This window comes from Vulpes lagopus, chromosome 1, assembly GCF_018345385.1.
Source record: "Vulpes lagopus strain Blue_001 chromosome 1, ASM1834538v1, whole genome shotgun sequence".
In the NCBI taxonomy this organism is placed as follows: Eukaryota; Metazoa; Chordata; class Mammalia; order Carnivora; family Canidae; genus Vulpes; species Vulpes lagopus.
In genome coordinates this window covers 45,990,362-46,012,168 of record NC_054824.1, presented here as the reverse complement: position 1 = coordinate 46,012,168, position 21,807 = coordinate 45,990,362, and the positions used below count along the sequence as shown (strand labels likewise).

The 21,807-nt window shown below is 39.2% G+C and overlaps 1 protein-coding gene across 3 annotated transcripts; it reads left to right on the top strand.

Annotated features, from left to right (window-relative positions):
- The first annotated feature begins 11,709 nt into the window (after nucleotides 1–11,709).
- PTP4A1 (protein tyrosine phosphatase 4A1) lies at nucleotides 11,710–19,073 on the top strand. Of its 3 annotated transcripts, none has more exons than XM_041759351.1 (6): nucleotides 11,710–11,965; nucleotides 15,322–15,866; nucleotides 16,896–16,988; nucleotides 17,307–17,437; nucleotides 18,422–18,496; nucleotides 18,941–19,073. In XM_041759351.1, exons 2-6 carry the CDS (start codon nucleotides 15,762–15,764, stop codon nucleotides 19,056–19,058), a joined length of 522 nt encoding a protein of 173 aa, XP_041615285.1. In that variant the 5' UTR covers nucleotides 11,710–11,965; nucleotides 15,322–15,761; the 3' UTR covers nucleotides 19,059–19,073. The 3 variants fall into 3 exon arrangements, with proteins under 3 accessions (XP_041615285.1, XP_041615278.1, XP_041615294.1); XM_041759344.1 differs by having other exon boundaries at nucleotides 15,319–15,866; XM_041759360.1 differs by lacking the exon at nucleotides 11,710–11,965 and adding an exon at nucleotides 12,715–12,851 and having other exon boundaries at nucleotides 15,319–15,866.
- The last annotated feature ends 2,734 nt before the right edge of the window (nucleotides 19,074–21,807 follow it).

Below are 21,807 nucleotides of genomic sequence, written 5' to 3'. Positions count from 1 at the left end.
AGTACTGTGTTAGGCAGAGGGAAATCAATAGGACATGGCCTCTGCCTTGGAGAGCTTCATGGGATATGAGGGAGACAGATGAAGCTTACAAAAATGATTACCATAATGTAATAAATGCTACAATTGAGGTATGCAAAAGGTACTATGAAACTACAGGGGATGCAGTATCTATGTTGATGGGGAGGTTAAGAAAACTTCATACAAGAATTGATTTCCAGGAGCACTTGGGTGGCTCAGTTGGTTAAGCATCTGACTTCAGCTCAGGTCATGATCTCAGGTCCTGGGATGAAGCCCCAAGCCAGGCTCCCCACTCAGTGAGGAGTCTGCTTGTCCCTCTCCCTCTGCCCCTCCCCATGCTCATGCATGTTTTCACTCTTTCTTTCTCAAATAAGATTTTTTAAAAAGAATTAATATGCAGGTTTTAAGGGAAGTACAAAGAGAATTTTCCAGGTTAAAGGAATTACAGACCATGGTGGTTTAATAAAGCATGGTATATATATTCTTTTGGAAATCACAACTGGTTTCAAAGGCAAGAAGAGTAACAGTGGAGCAGAAGGTAGGGCTGATAAGGCAAATATCTTGCTAAAATTTAGAATTTCTCCAAAACTTAATGGAGGGCCACTGGAGGATTTTAAATAGGAGAATGACAAAAATACAGGATGGATTAGGTAGATACAAGACTAGAAGTTATTCAATCAAACTATTTCAATACAATTTAGTAAATCTTATTAAAGGAATTAAAGGAGATAGCGAGGAAGAGGGAGGGAGGGAGGGAGGGAGGGAGGGAGGGCCGACCGACCGACCTACTAGTAAAAAAATGGAAGGGGACAATTTCCAAGATATATAGTAGGTAGACTCAGTAGAACCTCGTAGCCAATCAGACAGAAAGGAGGAAAAGGTAGGAGTCTAGTATGACTGCTAGGTTTCTAGCTTTAAAACCTAAGGGGCAGAGGTGCAATTTACTGGTATTAAAACAAAGTAAGATGAACAGCTCTCATGGCAGAAGGAAAGAGATTATTGACTCAGCTCTACCATACTGAGTACGAAGTACTTGGAGTATATCCCATTGAAATATATATCCAAGACTCAAGAGAGAAGTCATTACTAGAAGCACATTTTAATTATCATTGAATGTTTTGGAAGATGAGACCAAAGAAGTCCTCTCTAAATCGCTCTGAGACTGTAAAGTGTAAGAGAATGCCAGAGAAGAAATAAATAAATATTCTTAAAAATACCGACACTTGTAGGGCAGGAAGGTAGAGGAAGAAGCCATCTCTGGAGCCCCTAGAGAGGCCAGTGAAACAAGAGAGTTTCAAGAAGGAAATAAAGATAAGAAATGAGTTTCTTTATGTGCCAAGTAGGTTGTCAGATAATGCTCATCAAGTGTTCATCACAAAGCCAGCATGTAGTAAGTACTGAATAAATATTGTAGGATGATTAGTTTTGGGTAGGAAATATCCAAGGCATTAAGACTCTATGGCAGTGCAGGAGATAATTTTGCTCACTTTGATCCCTTTCTTAGTAGAAAGAACACAGAAGGTCAACTGGTGGCTCAGTGGATAAGTGACGGACTCTTGATTTTGGCTCAGGTCATATCTCAGAATTGTCAGATAAAAGTCCCATCTCAGGCTCCATGCTCAGCAGAGTCCACTTGATTCTCTCCCTCTCTCTCTCTCTCTCTCTCTCTCGATGCCCCTCCCTCCTCTCTTTCTCTCAAAGAAGTAAATAAATAAAATATTTTTAAAATGAAAGAACACAGGAGATGAGTCATTGCTATTCATAATGTCTATTAGTGGGGAATTAACTAGTACAGTTTCATCAAAATGAATTCATATTTACAAATAACACACTAATGAAGAAAAATAATCTTATAACTATAAATACTCCTTTGTAACAAAATTTTAAGGCCATTCCAAAGTAATGAAAAGGATCATGATGACTCTTGTAAACAGCAAGGACTTAAATGGACTTATTTGGGGAAGTAATAGTATATAAAGCTATTCAACAGAGTTCCATTTCCACCATTACTTATTAAACATTGAATTTACTTTGCACAATGGATATTGAATAAAAGGAAAAAAAAGCTTAAATGGCAGTAAAAAAAAAAGTAATTATTGGTCTATAAGTTTGTTGTAGACATAGTTTTCCTGTCATCTCTTGTAAATAATTTTTCGATTTCCTTTTGAACTCTGTGGAAGTGTGCTGCAGTGACTCTAAATTGTCCCTACAGGTGCACACTGATGTAGTAACAAAAATACATTCATATATTTGTAAAACCACAACCATAATTCTTATTTAAAGCTTACTGAAGGAAGCTGAGAAAGAGTATAAACGGTTTCTTTCTTCCTGGTGAAAGCAACCCAGGATGGATAGACTAAGAATAAACAATATTGTAAAACATCATGGAGTGGCATCATTCATGAAAGACTAAGGAAAATACTCATAGTATTGCTTTTTATAACTAACTTCCATAGTTTTCATCTGTTAGAACATTTTAAAGTGTGTAAAAATACAAATCTAATTTCTAAAATTAAATTCAATAGGCATAAAATTACCCTATCAAATTACTATAAAAGTTTTTTTTTAAGATTTTATATATCTATTCCTGAGAGACACAGAGAGAAGCAGAGACATAGGCAGAGGGAGAAGCAGGCTCCCCACAGGGAGCCCGATTTGCAGGACTTGATCCCCAGACGAGGATCATGCCCTGAGCCAAAGGCAGACGCCCAACCGCTGAGCCACACCAAGCATCTAACTATAAAAGTTTTTAAATGCTTACTCTCGACTTCTATACTTATCATTTCTTTACTTGGCACCAGTTCACGAACTACGTCTTGAGTAGCACTGGTCTAGAGGACAATTTCTATTGAAATATTCATGAGAGGTGAGGTTTTTAGTAACTTACTATATAATCGTACTTTATGTTTCACTCATACTACACTCTTAGAAAGATGACATACAAACCAGAATGCAAATTCCTTTGCAATGGGATAATCCCTTCTAGGATTAGAATATGTGAGAATCCAAATTAACAAAAGTTTGTTGAGGGGCACCTGGCTGGCTTAGTTGGAAGAGCACCTGACTCTTGATCTTGAGGTAGTGAGTTTGAGCCCCACTTTGGATGTAAGAGATTACTAAAAAAATAAATAAATAAAAGTTTGTTGAGCAAAGAACCAGATCATAGGTAAATAAACAAAAAAAAACAAACAAACAAACAAAAAAAACGAGGAGGAGAGGGGAGGAGGAGGAGGAGGAAGGAAGGAAATAACCTTAAAGGAGTATTCAAGGCAAGGAGAACAGCTTGGCAGAGTGGTAGCGGCAAAGACTTGCATTCCAGCCACTAGGATTTGAATCCCAACTGCATCATGCAATATTTGTGTGACGTGAAACTTTCCAAGGCTCCATGTCCTAATTTTTATCATGGACGTAATATCAATGTGTAGGAATTTATAAAAGGATTAATACAGTGCTTAATGCAGTATCCAGTGCATAGTAAGCATTCAATAAATGTCAGTTGATATTAATACCATCCTAAATAATAGATCTCTCTATAACAAGCAACATGTTCATGGTGTACAGATTTGGTACTTCTTCCCTAGATAGAGCTAGATAAACACTGACAACCTTCAAATCTTTCGACTTTACTCTTCTATGTACCTAATCATCATCTTCCTTCTGTTCTCACAATCTTCCTCTGGACAGACACAAAAAAATTGATTGCGTTTCAGCTTACACATTCCAGTACTACTTCCCTGAGATCATATTTGAGTCACCTTGACTCAAATTTTAGATATTTCCAAATATTAGTCACACATTTATAGGCAATCCTTTGGTTTATAACCACAGTATGGATATAAACACCTTCATTATGGCAGTGTTTATTTTAATTCTCCAAAGGCAATCATATTTTCTTTTTTTTCAAGTTCCCAGAGAGCTTCTCACTGGTTGGGCATTACATTCCCACATCTGATGGAAAATAAATCTACATTAAAAGCAAATTATAATGAGATTAATTCTCTGGAACATGTACTCAAAACAAGAATGTTTGTGATGTTTTGACAGCTGGAGTCAGGATTACCTGGTGCCTCCATTTCTGCTGCAGAGATTATAAGGCTTCAGACCTATCAGAACAACCTTTTCTTGGACAAAGCCACTTCTACTTCGAAATAATCATTGTACAACTATGTTTCAAATTGCTTCCATGTAAATAGCATTCTAGACACTCATTTTCAGAAAATATTCCCTGAAATTCTCAAAACATTAAGAACATTGGATATGAGGGGCACCTGGGTGGCTCAGTCAGTTAAGTGTCTGTTTTTGGATCAGGTCATGATCCCCGGAGGTCCTGGGATAAAGCCCCTCTGTTGAGCTCCCTGCTCAGCAGGGAGTTTGCCTCTCCCTCTGCCCTTCCCCCCACCCCACTCTCAAATAAAAATCTTTAAAAAAAATAATATTGGGTGTAATTAAATTCCTTTAAGCACTCAGTTGATCTCTCTTCCCATTATAAGAGTGGCATTTTGGGAAAGAAATTAGAAAATATAGAAAAGAAGAAAAAAATTGTTCATCCCATCTCTCAGTGACACCTGCAAAGCACTTAAATGTCAGTTATAACATGGTTAACATTTTGGCTTATCTTTTTTCTATTTTTAACTTCTATTTTTACATAGTTGTAATTATACAAATTATATAACGTGCATTCTGTTTCTTTTTATTTAACATTACAAAGTAAGCATTTTCTCCATGTTAAAGTCATTAAAGGATACTTTTTTAATATCTGAAGAATATGCCACTATGCAGATGTTTCACTATGTAGATATCTCAAGTGGTATCACTACTACTATGCATTGGTTCCTTTAAAGAATCTCTCAGTCTGATTTTTCTAACAATTTCAAGAAAAAAATGCAAATGTGTATTTAGCACAGCTTGGAAAGCAATAAGGGCACAATAAATTTTAGCTTGCATTCATTTATTTTTATTTTATTTTATTTATTTTTTAGATGGTAGAGATGGGCAGAGGTAAAGAATCTTAAGCAGGCTCCATACCCAGCATAGAACCTGGGTTGAGCTCAATCTCACTATCCTGAGATTATGACCTAAGCCAAAATCAAGAATTAGACACTTAACCATCCAGGCACCCCAAGCTTTTCTTAGTTATAGTTATCTAACAGGAGTTTGATTGTTCTCTAAAACAAATTAAATATATAATTTTTAGGAGTTCCCACTCTGTTCTTTAAAATCTTCAGAAATAGAGCCTTTCTCCGAGCATACTTTGAGTACCTTTATTTCTTTTAAGCTTCTAGTGTCTTCCTCACAAACACAGTGCTAATACAAATGATCATGTGAATTATGGAACTGTATGTCAGTGTGCCTCCACCATTCAGCATCATAGCGTAAAATAGGCTTACAATAATGGCCTTATATTCTTGTTGGAACATTAACAAAAAATTTTTGGAAGCCATGGGCATATTTTGATTCAAGTCTTCTCAGTTCTATTTCCTATCTCTGTCTAGCCACTTTTGGCCATTTCTGCTGTCCTATGATAGTCAACCCTTTTGTTGTCCCCCATTTAGCAAGATAGAAACCTCAAGTCTTGGACCCCATCACACTAATTCCATTCTAGGACTCCTTCCAATCCATACTCCACAGAATAGGAAAAGTTATGTTCTTGAAAACATGCATTTCCTGTTATACATCGTTGCTCATAGTCCTTAAAATAAAATCCAAATTCTTACCAAGGCCTACAGGACCTGTGTGATCTAGTCCTTGTCAGATCTCCAGGCTGATTCCCGGCTTTCTTCTCTTATTTTGCTGCAGTTCTCAGGTCCTTCATCTCTTTAAACACCATCAAACTCTTCCCACCTCCATGTTTGTTTTGCCATTTCCTCCACCAAGAAGTTCTCTCTCTTTCTCTCCCTCTTTCCATGATTTATTCTCATCATTTAGGTCTGGGTCTCCTGGGAGATACCACCCTTGACTTTCATGTCTAAAGTAAGTCACCCCGCCAGCTATTCTGCTTACCTCCTTCACAGCACATATTACAACTTATAATTATATTCTTTGCTTAGTCACTTGTTATTTTCTCTTTCCTCATCTGTGTATAAGTTCTATCATAGGCAAAAACAATGTTTATGTTCTTCATAAGATAGAGTGCCTAGTATATGCTAGGCATTTAATGCATAAAATAAGTATTGAGGAGGAGAGGGAAGATCAACAGCTAAAAGCTATGGAAGCAGGTGAAAACCCCAGGGAGCTTGCAGACTGGGGCCAAGAGGCCTTAGGACAAAACTAGTGAACACCATCTTTAAAGCAGCCTACAAAGAAAATTTAGGAAAACTGGGAATGAGATGCCCCCAAAAGGATTTTAGGTAAGAAAGTAACCTGATCATATCCAAACAAACATTTATATGTCTATTAATATGTCTGAGGATTCCTGAGCCATATAATATGACAACTATCTTTAATTAAAAGAAATCTTGAAATGCTTCTATACTAATTTACCTCTTCTTTTTTTAATTGAAGTATAGTTGACACACAACGTTACATTAGTTTCAGGAGTATAACATGATGATTATACAGCTCTATGCATTATGCAGTGCTCACCACAAATGTAGCTATCACCTGTCAGCAAACAACGCTATTACAGTACCACCGACTATATTACCCATGCTTTATCTTTTTGTCCCTGTGACTTATTCATTCCATAACTGGAGGCCTGTACCTCCCATTCCCCTAAACCCATTTTACCGACCCCTGCATCCCCTCCCCTCTAGCAACTACTAGTTTGTTCTTCATATTTATGGGTCTGCTTCTTTCTGCTTTTATTTGTTTGTTTTCTAGATTCCACACAGAAGTGAAATCATGTGGTATTCATTTTTCTGTGATTTTACTTATTTCACCTATTTGCTGTCATCCAATGAGAAATGTACTAAGATAGCAATGTTTGTTCAACATGGCCAGTTCAAAAAAAAAACGTGTTAGAGTAGGAAAATAAGTATGACTACTATAGCTTTTAGTTAAATAAATGTTATTATGTTTGTCAGGAACTGTTCAAGAACATTTCTCCTTATGTAAGGCTTACCCCAGTAATGCTGCTTAGGTCAGTGTCTATCTGGATTATCTGCAGCCTAAATGCCAACTCTGTAAATTAAACCTGTCAAGTGACAGCTTTGCCATAGCATGCATAACCAACCTTTAAAATTTATTTATACTCCGTTCCCTTTCTCTGGCCAGATTAAATTCTCCTTTCCTAAGCAATTTTTTACTCACTCCAGACTGTGGCATAATTCAATATGTTCTAAACAATTACATGGAAACCCATCTGATTTCCAATTCCCAAGTAATTTTCATTCAGACTTTGGAAAAGCAAAAGAAATTTTTCAAAGCTCACTAAAAATAAGAATTTTCTTAAATTCCTCCAAGTAAAAATATGTGAATCAGTCATAACAACGGCATGCTCTGAAAATGTGACGAATTATTACAGGTTCATAAGTCCTTTATTCAGTGTCCCAAGGAAACAGTTCTTTTCAACATGCGAATGGAACTATTCTTTTGCCTAATCTGTCCATCACATTGTAATGTGCATGGCTGAACCTCCACAGAAATAAATATTACATTAAGTGGCAAGATTTCTAAGGTGAAAACACATTTTCCTCTGATTTGAAGACTTACCTATGCAATTTCCAGGCTTATATTTAAGTCGATTAAAATTTGTCATGAAAGTAAAGAGACAGAAAATGGACATAATAGATATTAACTGGAGAGAATTACTTTTTTAAATGGACAATATTTTTAAGGTTGTTTGAAAAAGTTAATTTTACTGAGATAATATTGCTTGTAATGATTGGGTTTGATGACTTAATAAAATTTTGACTTCTGATACAGCAGGATTCATTTATCTAAAGATATTTACATCTTTAGCACCCACTTGGGTCAGTAACTGGCAGTTTCTATGTCTGACATGTACAAAACACAGCAGCCCAAGTACAGCTATTGGCCTATGGACTTTGTCCTTGGAAGGCCTGTTATGACAAGCTTAATTGTTTGTTGGAGATCTCTGTGTTTAAAATTCCCACAGAAATGATGATGTAGCATTGCTGTTTTTATTATTCATCAAACTTATTAAAAAGACTAGATATCTTCATCACAAGAAAAAAAATGTAACTATGTATGGAGACAGATGTTAGCTAGACTTACTGGGGTGATTATCTCACAATATATACAAATATTGAATCACTAGGTTGAACACCTGAAATTAATATGATGTGTATAATTTATACCTCAGTAAAATAAGTACACAGAAACAGATATGAAAAAAGGCTTCATAAAACTTTTTTGGGGGGTCTTCATAAAACTTTAAATCAATGTCTTACGGGAAGAAGACTTTTTAACTTTGAGCATTAGTTTTAAGCATTTATGCTGACCATTATATGTTCATAGAAATGTAAATGTACTCTACATTTTTAAACATTTTTTACAATCACACAAGATTAATTTTAGACATAAAATAAGGTATTCTATAACAGCAAAAGAAAAATAGACCTTTACAATGTTGATAGGAACTGTGTTTGTGTCCCTAAATTTTTAGGACACTTCTTAAGTACAGGAATACTTAAGATTGCCTGTCTGACACCTAGACACCCTCTAGGGTATTTGCCTCTACTAAGTATAGTTGGCATATTATGCCTTGCAGTCTGTTTGTTTCTGGGTGGATATCATCACATTTGATCTATCATTGCAATGGTAATATACATACTATATTGAATTTTTATTTTTATATTGAATTTTTTTTAATCAGATTTCCTCATAGCCCCAAATCATCATTCTCTAGTGTCAATCAGTCTGAGGAGATTGAAAGGGATGAAATCGTCCACTCTTTTTATATGTCTATTATAACTGGAATCATTCTATGTTTACTAGATCTGCCACCCCTGTAAGGATATCTCTATTTGCTATCATCAGAATTTACTGATTTGTTGTCTTCTGCAGTGTTTCATCTTCCCTAAGGATCTTCCTCATAACTGTCTTATAGTCATTTTTATCTCTCAACTTTTGGATTTTGCATTTTGAATATGCTGATAAAAAGTCCTGCCTACCATGATGCGACATGTTGGACATGTTTTGCTGAGAAAAGTAACTTACAGCTGGGGATCTTATTTAGTAGGAGAAGTCTTCCAACTCAGGGCTTCTTCTGTAGCTTAGAATAAGCATTGGATTTCAGCTTTGGGTTTTCTTACCTCTGGATGTCTGGACCACTATTTGCAAACATGTTGGCTCAGTCTGGAGGCCTTCTGCTAATAAATGCAGGTGCTGATGCTCCAAATGAAGGTTAGTAGGTCTTCAGACCACAGGAGTCTCCTGACCAGTATTGGGATTGACTATTGTTTGCTAAGAATCAACATCTTTACACTATTAGGCTGAGAAGACCATACACCCTTAGGACTGTAGTGAACCACCACGGCAGCTGCCAGAGTGATAGGCCGAGAGCTACCCTGAGAGAATTTAGCAAACTGGTCAGCAAGACCATATTTGTACCTCATTTAAAGCGTGTTCTTTCTCTCAATAGCAAAAGCTTTCTCTAGTTTTCCATCCTAGAACTATGTCCTTTTCAAAGCAGAAGAGAGGGTACACCATCTGAGAGACTAAGACCTCTGGAAGCTGACTAATGTACTTGTGAGTTTGAGCCTGGCTTTTAGAGCCTGATAAGCACAGCTGACTGGATACTTCATGTCAGCAGTACTTGTGGTAATTACAAGACGTGTGCATCACAAGGCTCACAACTCGCATCACAAGTTCTACAAGAAAACTGGCTAATACTGACTTGGCTCTGCTTACCATTTGTTGAGTTTATATCTCGTCCCAGCAAATTCATTTTTTGAAAAGTCATTACATGAAAAACTTTCACCACTCCAATTAGCATCACTGTGCTGACCAACTTTTGGAGTGAGAGCAGCTGATTGAATATTTTTCAGCTGCACCATCATATGCGTTGGTCAAGCTTTTTGTTTATTATGAAGTTAATTCTGCCCATGACACACACTATTAATATTTTTCTCTTAGTGTCCCATTAACATTTTAACTTTATCAAAAGTCTCTGTCCTATGAAAAATTTTAATTTTTATATAATGAAATCTGCCCTTTTCTTTGTGACTTGAGTTTCTCTGACCTACTTAGGAAGGCCCCTCCCACCCCAAGATTTTTTTCACATAACTTTCTGACGTAACACTTTTAAAATATTTACTCCTTTAGAGTTATTTGTAAAAGGACATTGTTTCTCAAGCTCTTTAGTTTTCCTTGATTTAGGTGCATTCAAAAGTTTCCTAAGCGAGTAATTTCTTTAAAGCGAAGGTGATTTTATTTTTGCTTCTGTAAAAGCCTGACCCAATTCCTTTTTTCAAAAGTGCTCACTTTGTTTACAGAGTATATGTTTATAAGAATGCTGAATAACGACCCAAGCACCGTCTCTAAATAATAGTACTAGTAAGTCCTAAAATGCTGCAGTACACTGACCGAGAACACAATAATCTGATCCCTAAAGCCCTTTCCAATCAATCTACTGCTCAGTGAAAACAGCAAACAAAAGGCCTCAGTGTTAGTAGAAAACCCGAGTTCTTCATAGCCAGGTAAAAGTCCTATTTGGTCCCTTCCATCAAGTAGAGGAGAAAGGGGGTTTCCGGGTTATAAGTGACAAAATTGCCCTTGTGTAGCACAAAACAATTACGATGAGGCTTTACTTCGTAAGGGCCTAAATCATGAACACAGTGGAGCCACAGAACTGAAAATGAACCAAAAAAAAAAAAAAAAAGCTTTAGCTTTGACGCAAAGGATTACAGCAGTCCTTGACATAACCAAAGATTCTTAATTTTTAAAACGCTTCCTTTTAGCAATGACTAACCTTTCATTATCTGTGACAACACATCAAGTGAGCAGCAGTACAAAGGATGCATGTGATTTCGAAACGCCACGACTGAGCCAACTGCAGTTGCCCGCGTATGTAGTATGGAGGCGTGACCGAAAAAAGACTCCGGGGAGCGTGGGGTTGCATCCGCCTCACCGGGGACTCTCCCGGGCTCCCCCAGCAAAAGTTTGGGAAGTGCCCCCGGGGACGAGGGTTCACCTAGCGCAAGCCTAGGGCCGTGGCATCCACGGGGTTGAGTCACCGGGTCCAGCGGTCGGTCGTGCGACATAAATACGACTTGATGACGGAGATGGTAGTGGCGCAGGTGCCAAGGTAAACCGCTGGCACAGAGGACTGTGGTTTGACTTCGGGCAGAATAAAGTAGGGTCGCCGCTGAGACACACTTCCAGCCCTCAGGGATCGCGTTCTAAGTGGAGGCAACTTCAAAGCTCCGCACGTGACCTGCGCGCGCCCCTCGGCGGCTTTAACTATGACAACCGGGGTTTCCGGCCGATCCCCTGGAGGCTCCCCCCGCCCGACCCCGCTCCCACCGCTCGCCCACCCCAGGCTCCATCCGCCCCCGGGTCGCCCCCGACTGCCCCGGCCCTCCCCCCGCTCCGCCCCGCCCCGCCCGGGAGATGCTACGACTCCAGCACTTCGCCATTCATCAACCGGTTCACACCGGCAGCGGCCGCCGCGCGGTGACGTCCGAGGGGGACGGGCCTCCGCCCCCGCTCGTCGGCGCTCGGCCCGGGGCCCCCGGCCCTGATTGGTGGCCGGGAGTTCGCACGTCGCGCCGGCTATAAAAGGGAGGGCTCGTGACGCAAGGGCGCCTCGCCGCGCGTATTGGCTCCCTGTGCTGCGGGCCGGCCGGGCTACGCGCTCTCCTCGGAGCCGCTCACTGCATGGTCGAGTCTGGTGCCCCCGCCGCCGCCTGCGAAGCCGCCGCCGCCCCGCGACGACCACCGCTACCCCCTGCCCTGCAGCCGCCGCCGCCGCCGCCTGTGTCGCCGCCGCCTCGGGACCGGCTGTATGATTAGGCCACAATCTTCAATGAGTAAACATATTCCTGTGAGTATCCGTCGCGCCGCCGCCCCTGGGGCCGGGGCTCCGCGCCCCCCCCCCCCGTCCCCACCGTCGCCTTTGTTCGGAGCCCGGAGTCCGCTCCCCACCGCCCCGGCGCGCGGTTCCGGTGGCCCCCGGCAGCGGGGGCCCGGACGGCGGGGCCGGCCGCGGGGAAGCGGACGCCGGGGTCCACGGCGCTGCGGGGCGGCGGTTGGCCGCCGCAGGCACCGGCTTCCTCGTCCCTGCCGAGCCGGGGGCGGCGGGGGCGGCGGGGGCGGCGTGGCCGGGCCTGCGCGGCGGCTGGGGCGGTTTCGGCCACCGCCGCAGGCCGGGCGGGGCGGCACAAAAGCCGCTTTGTGACCGCCGCCTCCGCCCTCGGGCCTCCGGTCTGGCGCGCCCGTCCGGGGCCCGCGGGCTCCGCGGCGTCCCGAGGCCCCTTTGTTTGGCCGAAGGAGAGCGGCCCGCCTGGGGAGCGGGAGACGTGGCCCGGGGTGGGGCAAGGGTTGCGCGTGTCACTGCGGAGCCGGATACGGGGAGGGCGCGGCGGCAGGGTCGCCACCAGACCCGGGCCGGCGTGGGGTAGGCGGGGCGGCCGGCGAGGCTGATAACGGTCTCGGCCGAGAGGGCTCCGGGGGTGGGGGTGGGGTGGGGCGGGGCGGGGGGGCCGGCGCGGGACGCGAGCCCGGCGCAGCCACCCCTGTGCTCCGTGGCCCGGACCGGCGCCTCAGACAAAATGGCCTCGGCGCCCGCGCCTGACTGAAGGCGCGGCGCGAACCCGTGATTGCGGCGCGGACAGGGGGCGCCGCGGGCGGGCCCCGGCGCGGAGCTGCGGCCTTCGGGGGCTTTCCGCGAGGTGCCGCCTTGCGGGGGCTGGAGCGCGGCGCCGCTGTAGGTGAGGAGACCGCCTCCCTGCCCCGCCCTGCGCCCCGCGCCCTCCGCCCTCGGCCTCCACCTGGTAATTCGAGCTGTTCCGGATTTAACGCCCCACTTGGGGCTGTGGATAATGGGAACAAGTCGAGTCTTGTCCTTTCTCTGGGGCGAGTCGGCGGAGAGATGGTCCGGGTCTGAGCGCCTTGGAAACTGCCAGGACTACGGTTGCACTGAAGCGAAGGAGTCCGCGGCCGGGCACCAGTGTGCGCTTTGCCTGCCAATCTTTGGGGCCCTGGATGGCGCCTTTTAATCGGGGACGACTTAGAACTGTTCCTGAAATCCTTGGTGTGATGTGCTGTTTGCCTGCTTTTTTGGCTTGTGGCAACAGTAGCCAGCCAGAGCCAGAATTCTGAGGTTTATCTTCTATCCGTGGAAGCCTTGTGCCATTCCAAGAGCATTAAGTTATTTGCGCTGTAGTTGGAACCGCCGACCTGCCTGGGATCCAGATTCTGAGGCAACGCTTCCTGTTACTCTTTCCTTTTTTTACGAATTTTGTTTGATGGCAGTAAATCAGTTGAAAACCAGAAAGCTAGGTAGTTCCCAGGAGGAAAGCAGCATTTTATGTATGCTCTATGCTAGATGCGTTGCCCTAAGTAGATCTGGGGCAAACTTTCCAACAAACTCTTGCGCACAGTGATTATACGGATTAAGGGCTTTGACTCCGCAGTCTGAGAACCAGACTTAAGCTGCACAGAAATTGCTTTGTTTCCCCCCTCGCGTGTGTTATTGTGATTATATCCAATGATAGGTGGGAAGGGAAAGAAATGCCTTGGTATTTCCGAGCTGCCTATTGTGGATAGTTTTTCCTGTGGCGAGGAAATTGGTAATGAGGGAATGCTTGGGGCAGAACAGATGTTAGGGAGTTGCGGTCGCTGCTCCGTCGGTGGAAGTTCCCCCCCGGCCACTGGATGGCTCCACTAAGTGATTTCTGTTGCTTTCTCTGCCTACTGATGAAACTAGCCTCTGTGAATAGAGAGGGCCAAATTCAGCTGTAACAGGAATTTTAGCTATTAAGCGTGAAAGTCCTGATGTGAGATACTGTCTTTCTCAAACATCTGCTTTCAATTGAATAAAGATAGAATCTGTAAATCAGAATACCGAGCTACGTACGAGTCCTTGCACTTAACAGCTTCACAAATGACTTCTTTAATTCATTGTGTGTCCTGGAAAGGCTGCCAAAATTCATTTATTCTGAGGAAGTTAATATTTAGGATTTGAGGTGAAAGTGTAACAAATTACTTTCCAGATTACTGCAGTCTGTAATAGAGCCACGTCCTTAATGGTAGTCACTAATGTTTTAACCCAGCTCGCGAATACATGAAGGTACAGTCTCTGAGGGCTCATTTGAACAAATTTGGAATTCGGAAAGTCCTCTTTCTTCTGAGACAACCTTGTAAGAAATGACTCTTGATTTAGTTCCTTTGACAGAAAAATGAAGTGGGTTTTTGACTTGGTGTTTTTCAATGATCTGCCAGATCTCCATATGAATTCTTCGAAATCTAGCAAAACTGTTCTAGAAACTGTAACTAGCATGGTGCAAAATGCTATTTAAAGGTGCAAAATGAAAATAGCAGATAGTTTGAATTTAACTTTAAGCCTTTGAAATGCTTATATTTAAAACTAAGGGAATCTTTAGTTAAAAGATTTTGTTTGGTAATTTGCCCTTGAGTGTACATACAGTGTTTGGGGCAGTGGCTGGCACTTGGTGCTCTTATTAACCTATCAGTTTTTCTTACTTCTCTCTTTACTCCTAAGCACACACAAGTTCATTAACTTCCAGAGACTCAGATAAGGAAAATCTGTTAAAAGGGAATTATAAATTAATAGGCTGCTAGAGATCAAATGAGATAGTGTTATGTGGAAGCATTTTGAAAACCAGTTTCTTTTTTTCCTCTTAACATATTGGTTGAGGGGTGCCTGGCTGGCTGAGTCAGTACAACGTGGGGTTGTTAAGTTCAAGCCCCACATTGGATGTGAAGATTACTTTAAAAATTAAAAGAAGTATATTGGTTGAGTCTTTAGAGGTGTAAGTAAATTATGCAAAGTTTTCATTAAGTTTACAATATGTAAAAATATTTTATTGGAAAAATCAATATAGAAAGTTTGTAGATTTTATAACATTGTAAAGCCACCAACTATTTAAAAGGAATAAATAATGGAAGAGTATGTGTAGGTGATCTTGTCTAAATATAACGCTGGTGTTCTTCGAGGGGTCTCTGTATTAGGTCATTAATTTCAATTAAAAGTAATCTACTTGTGAGTGCTTGTTTTATGGTTATTGATTTAATTTGCAATCACCCTTGTGTTTTTGTGGTTTAAGTAAAAGTTGAAAAGGTGATTGTGCACTTAAATACTACAAAAGCATATAACATGTTCCTTTGAATTGGAAAACAACTTTTTTCTTCTCTCTCTTTTTTTCTTTTAAACAGCAGTTCTGTGGTGTTCTTGGTCACACATTTATGGAGTTTCTGAAGGGCAGTGGAGATTACTGCCAGGCACAGCACGACCTCTATGCAGACAAGTGAACTGTAGAAATTCATTATTACTCCACCAAGAAGCCCCCATAAGAGTGGTTAACCTGGACACAGAAGTGTTGAATTGAAATCCACAGAGCATTTTACAAGAGTTCTGACCTGGATGGGGTAAACCTCAGTGCACTTCCTTTCTATTGCCTCAGTATTACTGGATTGAAGAATTGCTGCTTCTTGTTAGGAGGTTCATTTCATTTCCCATTACTCCCAACTTCATACTCAAAGCACTGAGAATTTCAAGTGGAGTATATTGAAGTAGACTCAGTTTCTTTGCATCATTTCTGTATTCAATTTTTTAAATTCTTTCATAACCCTATTGAGTGTTTTTTAATTAAATTAACATGGCTCGAATGAACCGCCCAGCTCCTGTGGAAGTCACATACAAGAACATGAGATTTCTTATTACACACAATCCAACCAATGCGACCTTAAACAAATTTATAGAGGTAAGGTTTGATACTTTTTTTAATGTCTTAAACTGATTGCGGTTTATGGTGGGGCTTTTTATCAAACTAAACAGTTTAGGAAATTTTTACTGGTATATTTCAGGTCCCAGAAATGAAATACCAGTTTCTTCTTTAGGTTATACAGGAAAATAATTCTGTACATTTCAAAAAGGACATGTACTTGAATTAGTTTGGATTTGTAATAAGATCATCTAGTTCTTGCCTCACAGTTTGCCTGTTTTAATCTATATAAGGGCAGTATAACAGTATGATTCTCACGTACAAGAAATTTGTAGGAGGAAGGTTGCCACTTAAGAAATTATTTATGTAGTCTAATGACTAATACTGTAACCAGAGTTAGTTAATATCTTGGGCCCAATTTGATGCTTAAAAGCTGATTTTTAGCTACTAATTATAATTAGTAATAGTGGATTATGAACCTTAAAAAGGCTTGTAGTTTTAAATGCTGTGGGGTCTTTTCCACTGTACTTACAGGGTTTTAGAATCTTTGAATATACTTTTTAAGGTTCTGAATTACAGTGTGTACTTTTGCTCATTCAAAGTTTAAAGAGTTAATGTAATCAAGCCAAGTCAGATTACTTGTGGTCATGAGTGATTCCTTTGGATTCTATTTACCTTTGTCCCTGATTTGCTTCTGTCATCTCCATCTAGCCAGTGTTACCATGACTATAAACAACTTCCATATATGAAGGGCCACAGGATTTTTTTTCTTTTAACTTCTCATTTATTAAACATATGTTTAATATTCCCCTTTTATGTTATTCTAACGTTGTCATTTAAAACAAAAATTCACTTCCCAGGGTTGAGTCATGAATGTGAGTGGGTATGAAAATAAAATAAATAAATAAAAATAGAAAGATTTCACTTTCCTGTAAAACAAACATTTAGGTTATACCATTCATTCCATGATTTTCTGTCAACTAGCAATACCTTTTGGACAATTGGTGAGCAATAATAACGTAGTTATAAAAGACTTCGTTAAGTGTTTTTTATGTGTGTTTTATCCAGGAACTTAAGAAGTATGGAGTTACAACAATAGTTAGAGTATGTGAAGCAACTTATGACACTACTCTTGTGGAGAAAGAAGGCATCCATGTTCTCGTAAGTGTTTAATAGTGTCTGTGTGTTTATGAGATAGTGCTACAAAGTGACCAAATTCAAAAAACTTGATTTCTTTTTAAGTTATTACAAAAATGTGTAGCATCTTAATTTCTAAATAAAGATGAAAGCTAAGCAAAGCTTTGAAGTAATGAGATCTTTATAAAGAATCAGCATTTATTTGCATTTCATGGACAGTGGGGTTTCATAAAATACATGTTTAAGCATATTAAAATGCTTTTGAAGGTACTTGAGTGTTAGAATTATTAGTTGACATTTATATTTAAAAATCTAAAATGTTTATTCGTTCTTTTGATTTAGGATTGGCCTTTTGATGATGGTGCACCACCATCCAACCAGATTGTTGATGACTGGTTAAGTCTTGTAAAAATTAAGTTTCGTGAAGAACCTGGTTGTTGTATTGCTGTCCATTGTGTTGCAGGCCTTGGGAGGTAAGAGGATTTCTTAAATCTATTTAATGTTATTGGTCGTGATTCTAGTAAAAACTTGATTTTAGGTCTAGTAAAGATTCAGTTATCACTTTGTGAGTGAGTTTGCTTTGTTAGGTTACATATTAAACTAAATTTAAAAGTAGGTGAATGTAATAGAATAACGTATTCCAGGACAGCTGGAACTAACAAATGCTGTAGTTGTAATTTATACTTGCCTCAGTGAGCACAGTTGCTCACAGAATAAATCATGTGTGCTAGGTTATATCAATGATATTGGAATCATTGCCCAAGCTCATTGGGGGAAAAAATTAAAAACAGTTTCTAAGGTGGTTTGTGCTGCATATGGGGTACTTTTGATAGCACTCTTGATCCTGGAGATTCCAACTCAGTGGGAACTCAACCACGTAATGCCAAAATAGCCATATCCAGATTTGTGAGTACCTACCACCATCCACACCAGCAAAAAAAAAAACAAAAAACAAACAAAAAAAAAAAAACAGTAAAATGAACATTGATGCCCCTGGAAAGGGTGGTATGCAACTGTGTCACAATCTCATTGATAATAAACAAAAATGGGAGCAGACATTTCCAGATCTTTAGGAAAAGGAGTTCATGACCTTTAAAAAAAAAAAAAATGTTTTAAATAGTATTTTTCACTGCTTAGAGTCAGAAAAAAATTGTCTGCATTTATCAAGATTTACCCCCCCACCCACCCAAGGTTGACCTCAAATAATACAAGTCTTAATTTCTAAACTTATTTGTAACAATTAAGGGCATCATCGTTCATTTTTGGTCCTAGATAAAAATCTGAATTTGGTAGGGAAATGCTGATGCTTTATTAGTTTAACATTATTGCTATAAGGTATTACATAGGAAGGGTAGTAAATGATAGTACTTTTGGGTTAGGGAATGAATGTTTAGAGCATTGAATTTTTCAGGATTTGATTTTGAAAAAGTGATTTATCAAAATTCTTACCTTACCAGAGCTCCAGTGCTTGTTGCCCTAGCATTAATTGAAGGTGGAATGAAATATGAAGATGCAGTACAGTTCATAAGACAGTGAGTATATAATGAATTTTCATTTCTGCATTGTCAGTGAATTTTATTACTGAGAAACCAGTTTTTCCCCCACAGCCTATCTATCCATTATGTTCATTTTTAAGATAGTATTAAAACCAGGAAATAAGATCTTACTCTCTTTGCACTCCATGTAAATGCTCCTATTACAGATATTCTAATCAATAAATTTGTCTTTTCTTGGCTCTCATATAAGTGGATATATAAATTTTTGACTATTGTAACCAATACTCGAGAATTTGGGATTTTTTTAATACCCTTTTTCCATTTACACATGTGTGCCAAACTATACATTAAGAATAAAGTCACAGCATATGAATAAAAGATAAATTGCCAAGGCAGATGATAATTGGTGTATAGCATAGTAAACAGTAACATGGAGGGATTTTGCTTTAGTAACTTCATCTTTTGTTTCTCTTCATCCAGAAAGCGGCGTGGAGCTTTTAACAGCAAGCAACTTTTGTATTTGGAGAAGTATCGTCCTAAAATGCGGCTGCGCTTCAAAGACTCCAATGGTCATAGAAACAACTGTTGCATTCAATAAAACTGGGGTGCCTGATGTCATTGCCTTGGAAGTGGAACTTGAAACAGGACCTAATTTGTCATATATACATATTAGCCAATATGTTGGCTTGGTGATTAAGTCTAATGAAGCTTCCATAGGAGTATTGGAAAGCAGTTTTATCAGGCCACAAGTTTGGTGGAATTGCAACCTCTATGTTTGGGTTACGATCAAACTATTTGGACACTTAGCAAAAGTTTCTTGCTTTACAGCATTTAAAATGTGCTTATCACTTGTACCAATTGACCTTTCCTGAAATCATGCAGTATTGAGTTATGTCTTTAAATCTATTCCCATGCCAGAATCTTATCAATATATAAGAAATTTAGAAAGATTAGGTGCCAAAATACCCAGCACAATACTTGTTGTATATTTTTAGTATCATACAGAACTAAAATCCCAGGAACTATGAACACTCTGGACCTTATGTGGTTTATTCCTTCAGTCATTTCAAACATAGAAATTAGGGCCTATATGGTTATTTGCCTGCTCACTTTATGTTTACATCTCCCACATTTATACCAGTATACATCAGGTTTGCTCAACTCTTTTTTTTTTTTTTTCCTTTTTTTGGGGGTGGGGGGATTTTTACTAAGTCTTAAAATGATTATTTCATGTCTTTCTACAAACTTCATTTTGTGCTGTTATGGAAAACCTCCATTTTGAAAATCTACGTTGTACAGAAGCACATGTCTTTAATGTCTCCAGACAAAAAAGCCTTACAGTTAATTTTAATGTTTGCACTTTGGGGTGCAACTTACAGGGAGGGCCTGAAAAAAGAGTGGGAGGGGGCTATTAAGTATTTTTAGTAAATGTTGCCTTTGTCTTGTGCAGAACATGTAGAATATGCTCTTTAATTTAGTAAATATTTTTTTAAAATGTAGAGATGCTTTGTTATTGTAGCTAAAACAATTCTTAATCATAAAATTTCTGAAATTCTTGTATTTTTTTTCTTATCTGAAGTTGTTTACCAACTTATTTTTGTTTGAAGTGTGATTTTTTTTTCTCTTCCCAACCTCTCTTGCAAAAAAAAAAAAAAAGTGGGTTTCTGCTAATGAATTGAGCAGACATCTAATATTTTATATGCCTTTTGAGCTGTGTAACTTAATATTTGGATACTTGATAATTTGTTTTATTATGTAATTGATAAAATGGTGATGTGTATTAATGTTAGTTCAACCATATATTTATACTGTCTGGGAATGTGTGGTTATAGTTCTGTGGGAGAAATAATTTGTCAGTGTTCACCAGCTTGTAAAAATCTAGTGCGAGAGCTTAAACATCTAAATAAATAATGAAATGCATTTATCATCATTGAAATTGTTTGGCTTAAAGTTAACTTATTTTGTAGAAAATGATATAAATGAATTATGCTTCACTTAGTGCCATTTGAAGTATGTCCTCTTTTTTTTTAACAAATGAAGGATTAAATGAAGTTGACATTTAGTAAGCTCTTTACACAATTTAAGGTCATGAGAACTGCTTAATATTAAAAATACTTTCCATTATAGACTTAAAGGTTTACATCGTTTTGAACCAATGTACTATGCTGTATGGAGAAACTGTAGAGGAAGGCCTTAATTTGAAGCTCAGTTCCACCAAATAATAACTCCATGTTGGGCAACTTCTCATTTGCAAATAATAGATGTCTTTATAGGTTTTGATATTTGAACACAGTGTTTGGCACGTGAGGGCTTAATAACTCTTAAATTCCTTTCGGTAATCTGAAGTACTTCCTTTGCATATAGCTCTGTTAATCTAAAAGGGAAGATGTGTCTGTCTGATTTTTATTTTTAATATAAGTTACAGCTGAGTAAAATGCAAAAGAAAATGGTAGTCCACAGAAGATTTTTGCTTCTGTCTCTTTATGCCAGTTTAGCACTTAATATACACCATTGTTGAAACTTTACAGCTGGCAAAAGAGATAAGAAAAGGTCTTTGGGGATCCTTTAGTTCCTTAAATCTTAGATCTTTTGTAATCGGGGCTAGTTATTTAACCTAGGTTTTTTTATTACTGTTTTGTTCTTTTTTAAACACAGCCTACCCCTGAGGGTAATTTGATAATTTTATGTAATTGAGAACTGATAATGCTATTATCACACAGCCCATAAAACAGCATTTGTTTATTGAGAGGAGATGCCATCATGATTAATGAAACATCTTGAGTTTGAAACATTGTTGGTTTGCAGTATTGGATTGTGTATATATATATATATATATATATATATATATATATATGGTGCTTAAAAATCGATTTATAAACCTCATCTGTACAGTATACAAATTATGAAATTTGCTTTTTATCCAGATATTTTGTGTCTTGTAAATATGACTACTTATAGAAATACCCATTATACATTCTGGGAGATTCCTTATATCTAATAAGAAATAAAATAGAAATAATGAGGTCTTGAATATAAGAAGTTATCAGATGATGTTTGAAAACTTGGTTACTTGGTTTTGGATAACAATTTACCTCAGTAGGATGATAGTAACTGCTATCATAGTAGTAAATAGTAACTAGTTGAATAGGCCTGTTTATAGGAACCATAATGCTGACAAGTAAGTAATGTGAGTACTGAATCATAACAAGACACAATGCAGTCTTTTAGTTGAAAGCAAAACCTAGAAATAAGGTTGGTCATTTTTCAGTGCAGGGCAACCATTTGTTATTCCTAAGCCCCCTTTTTCCTAGAACAGTGCTCTTATTCCCACACCTTCACACAGCCCT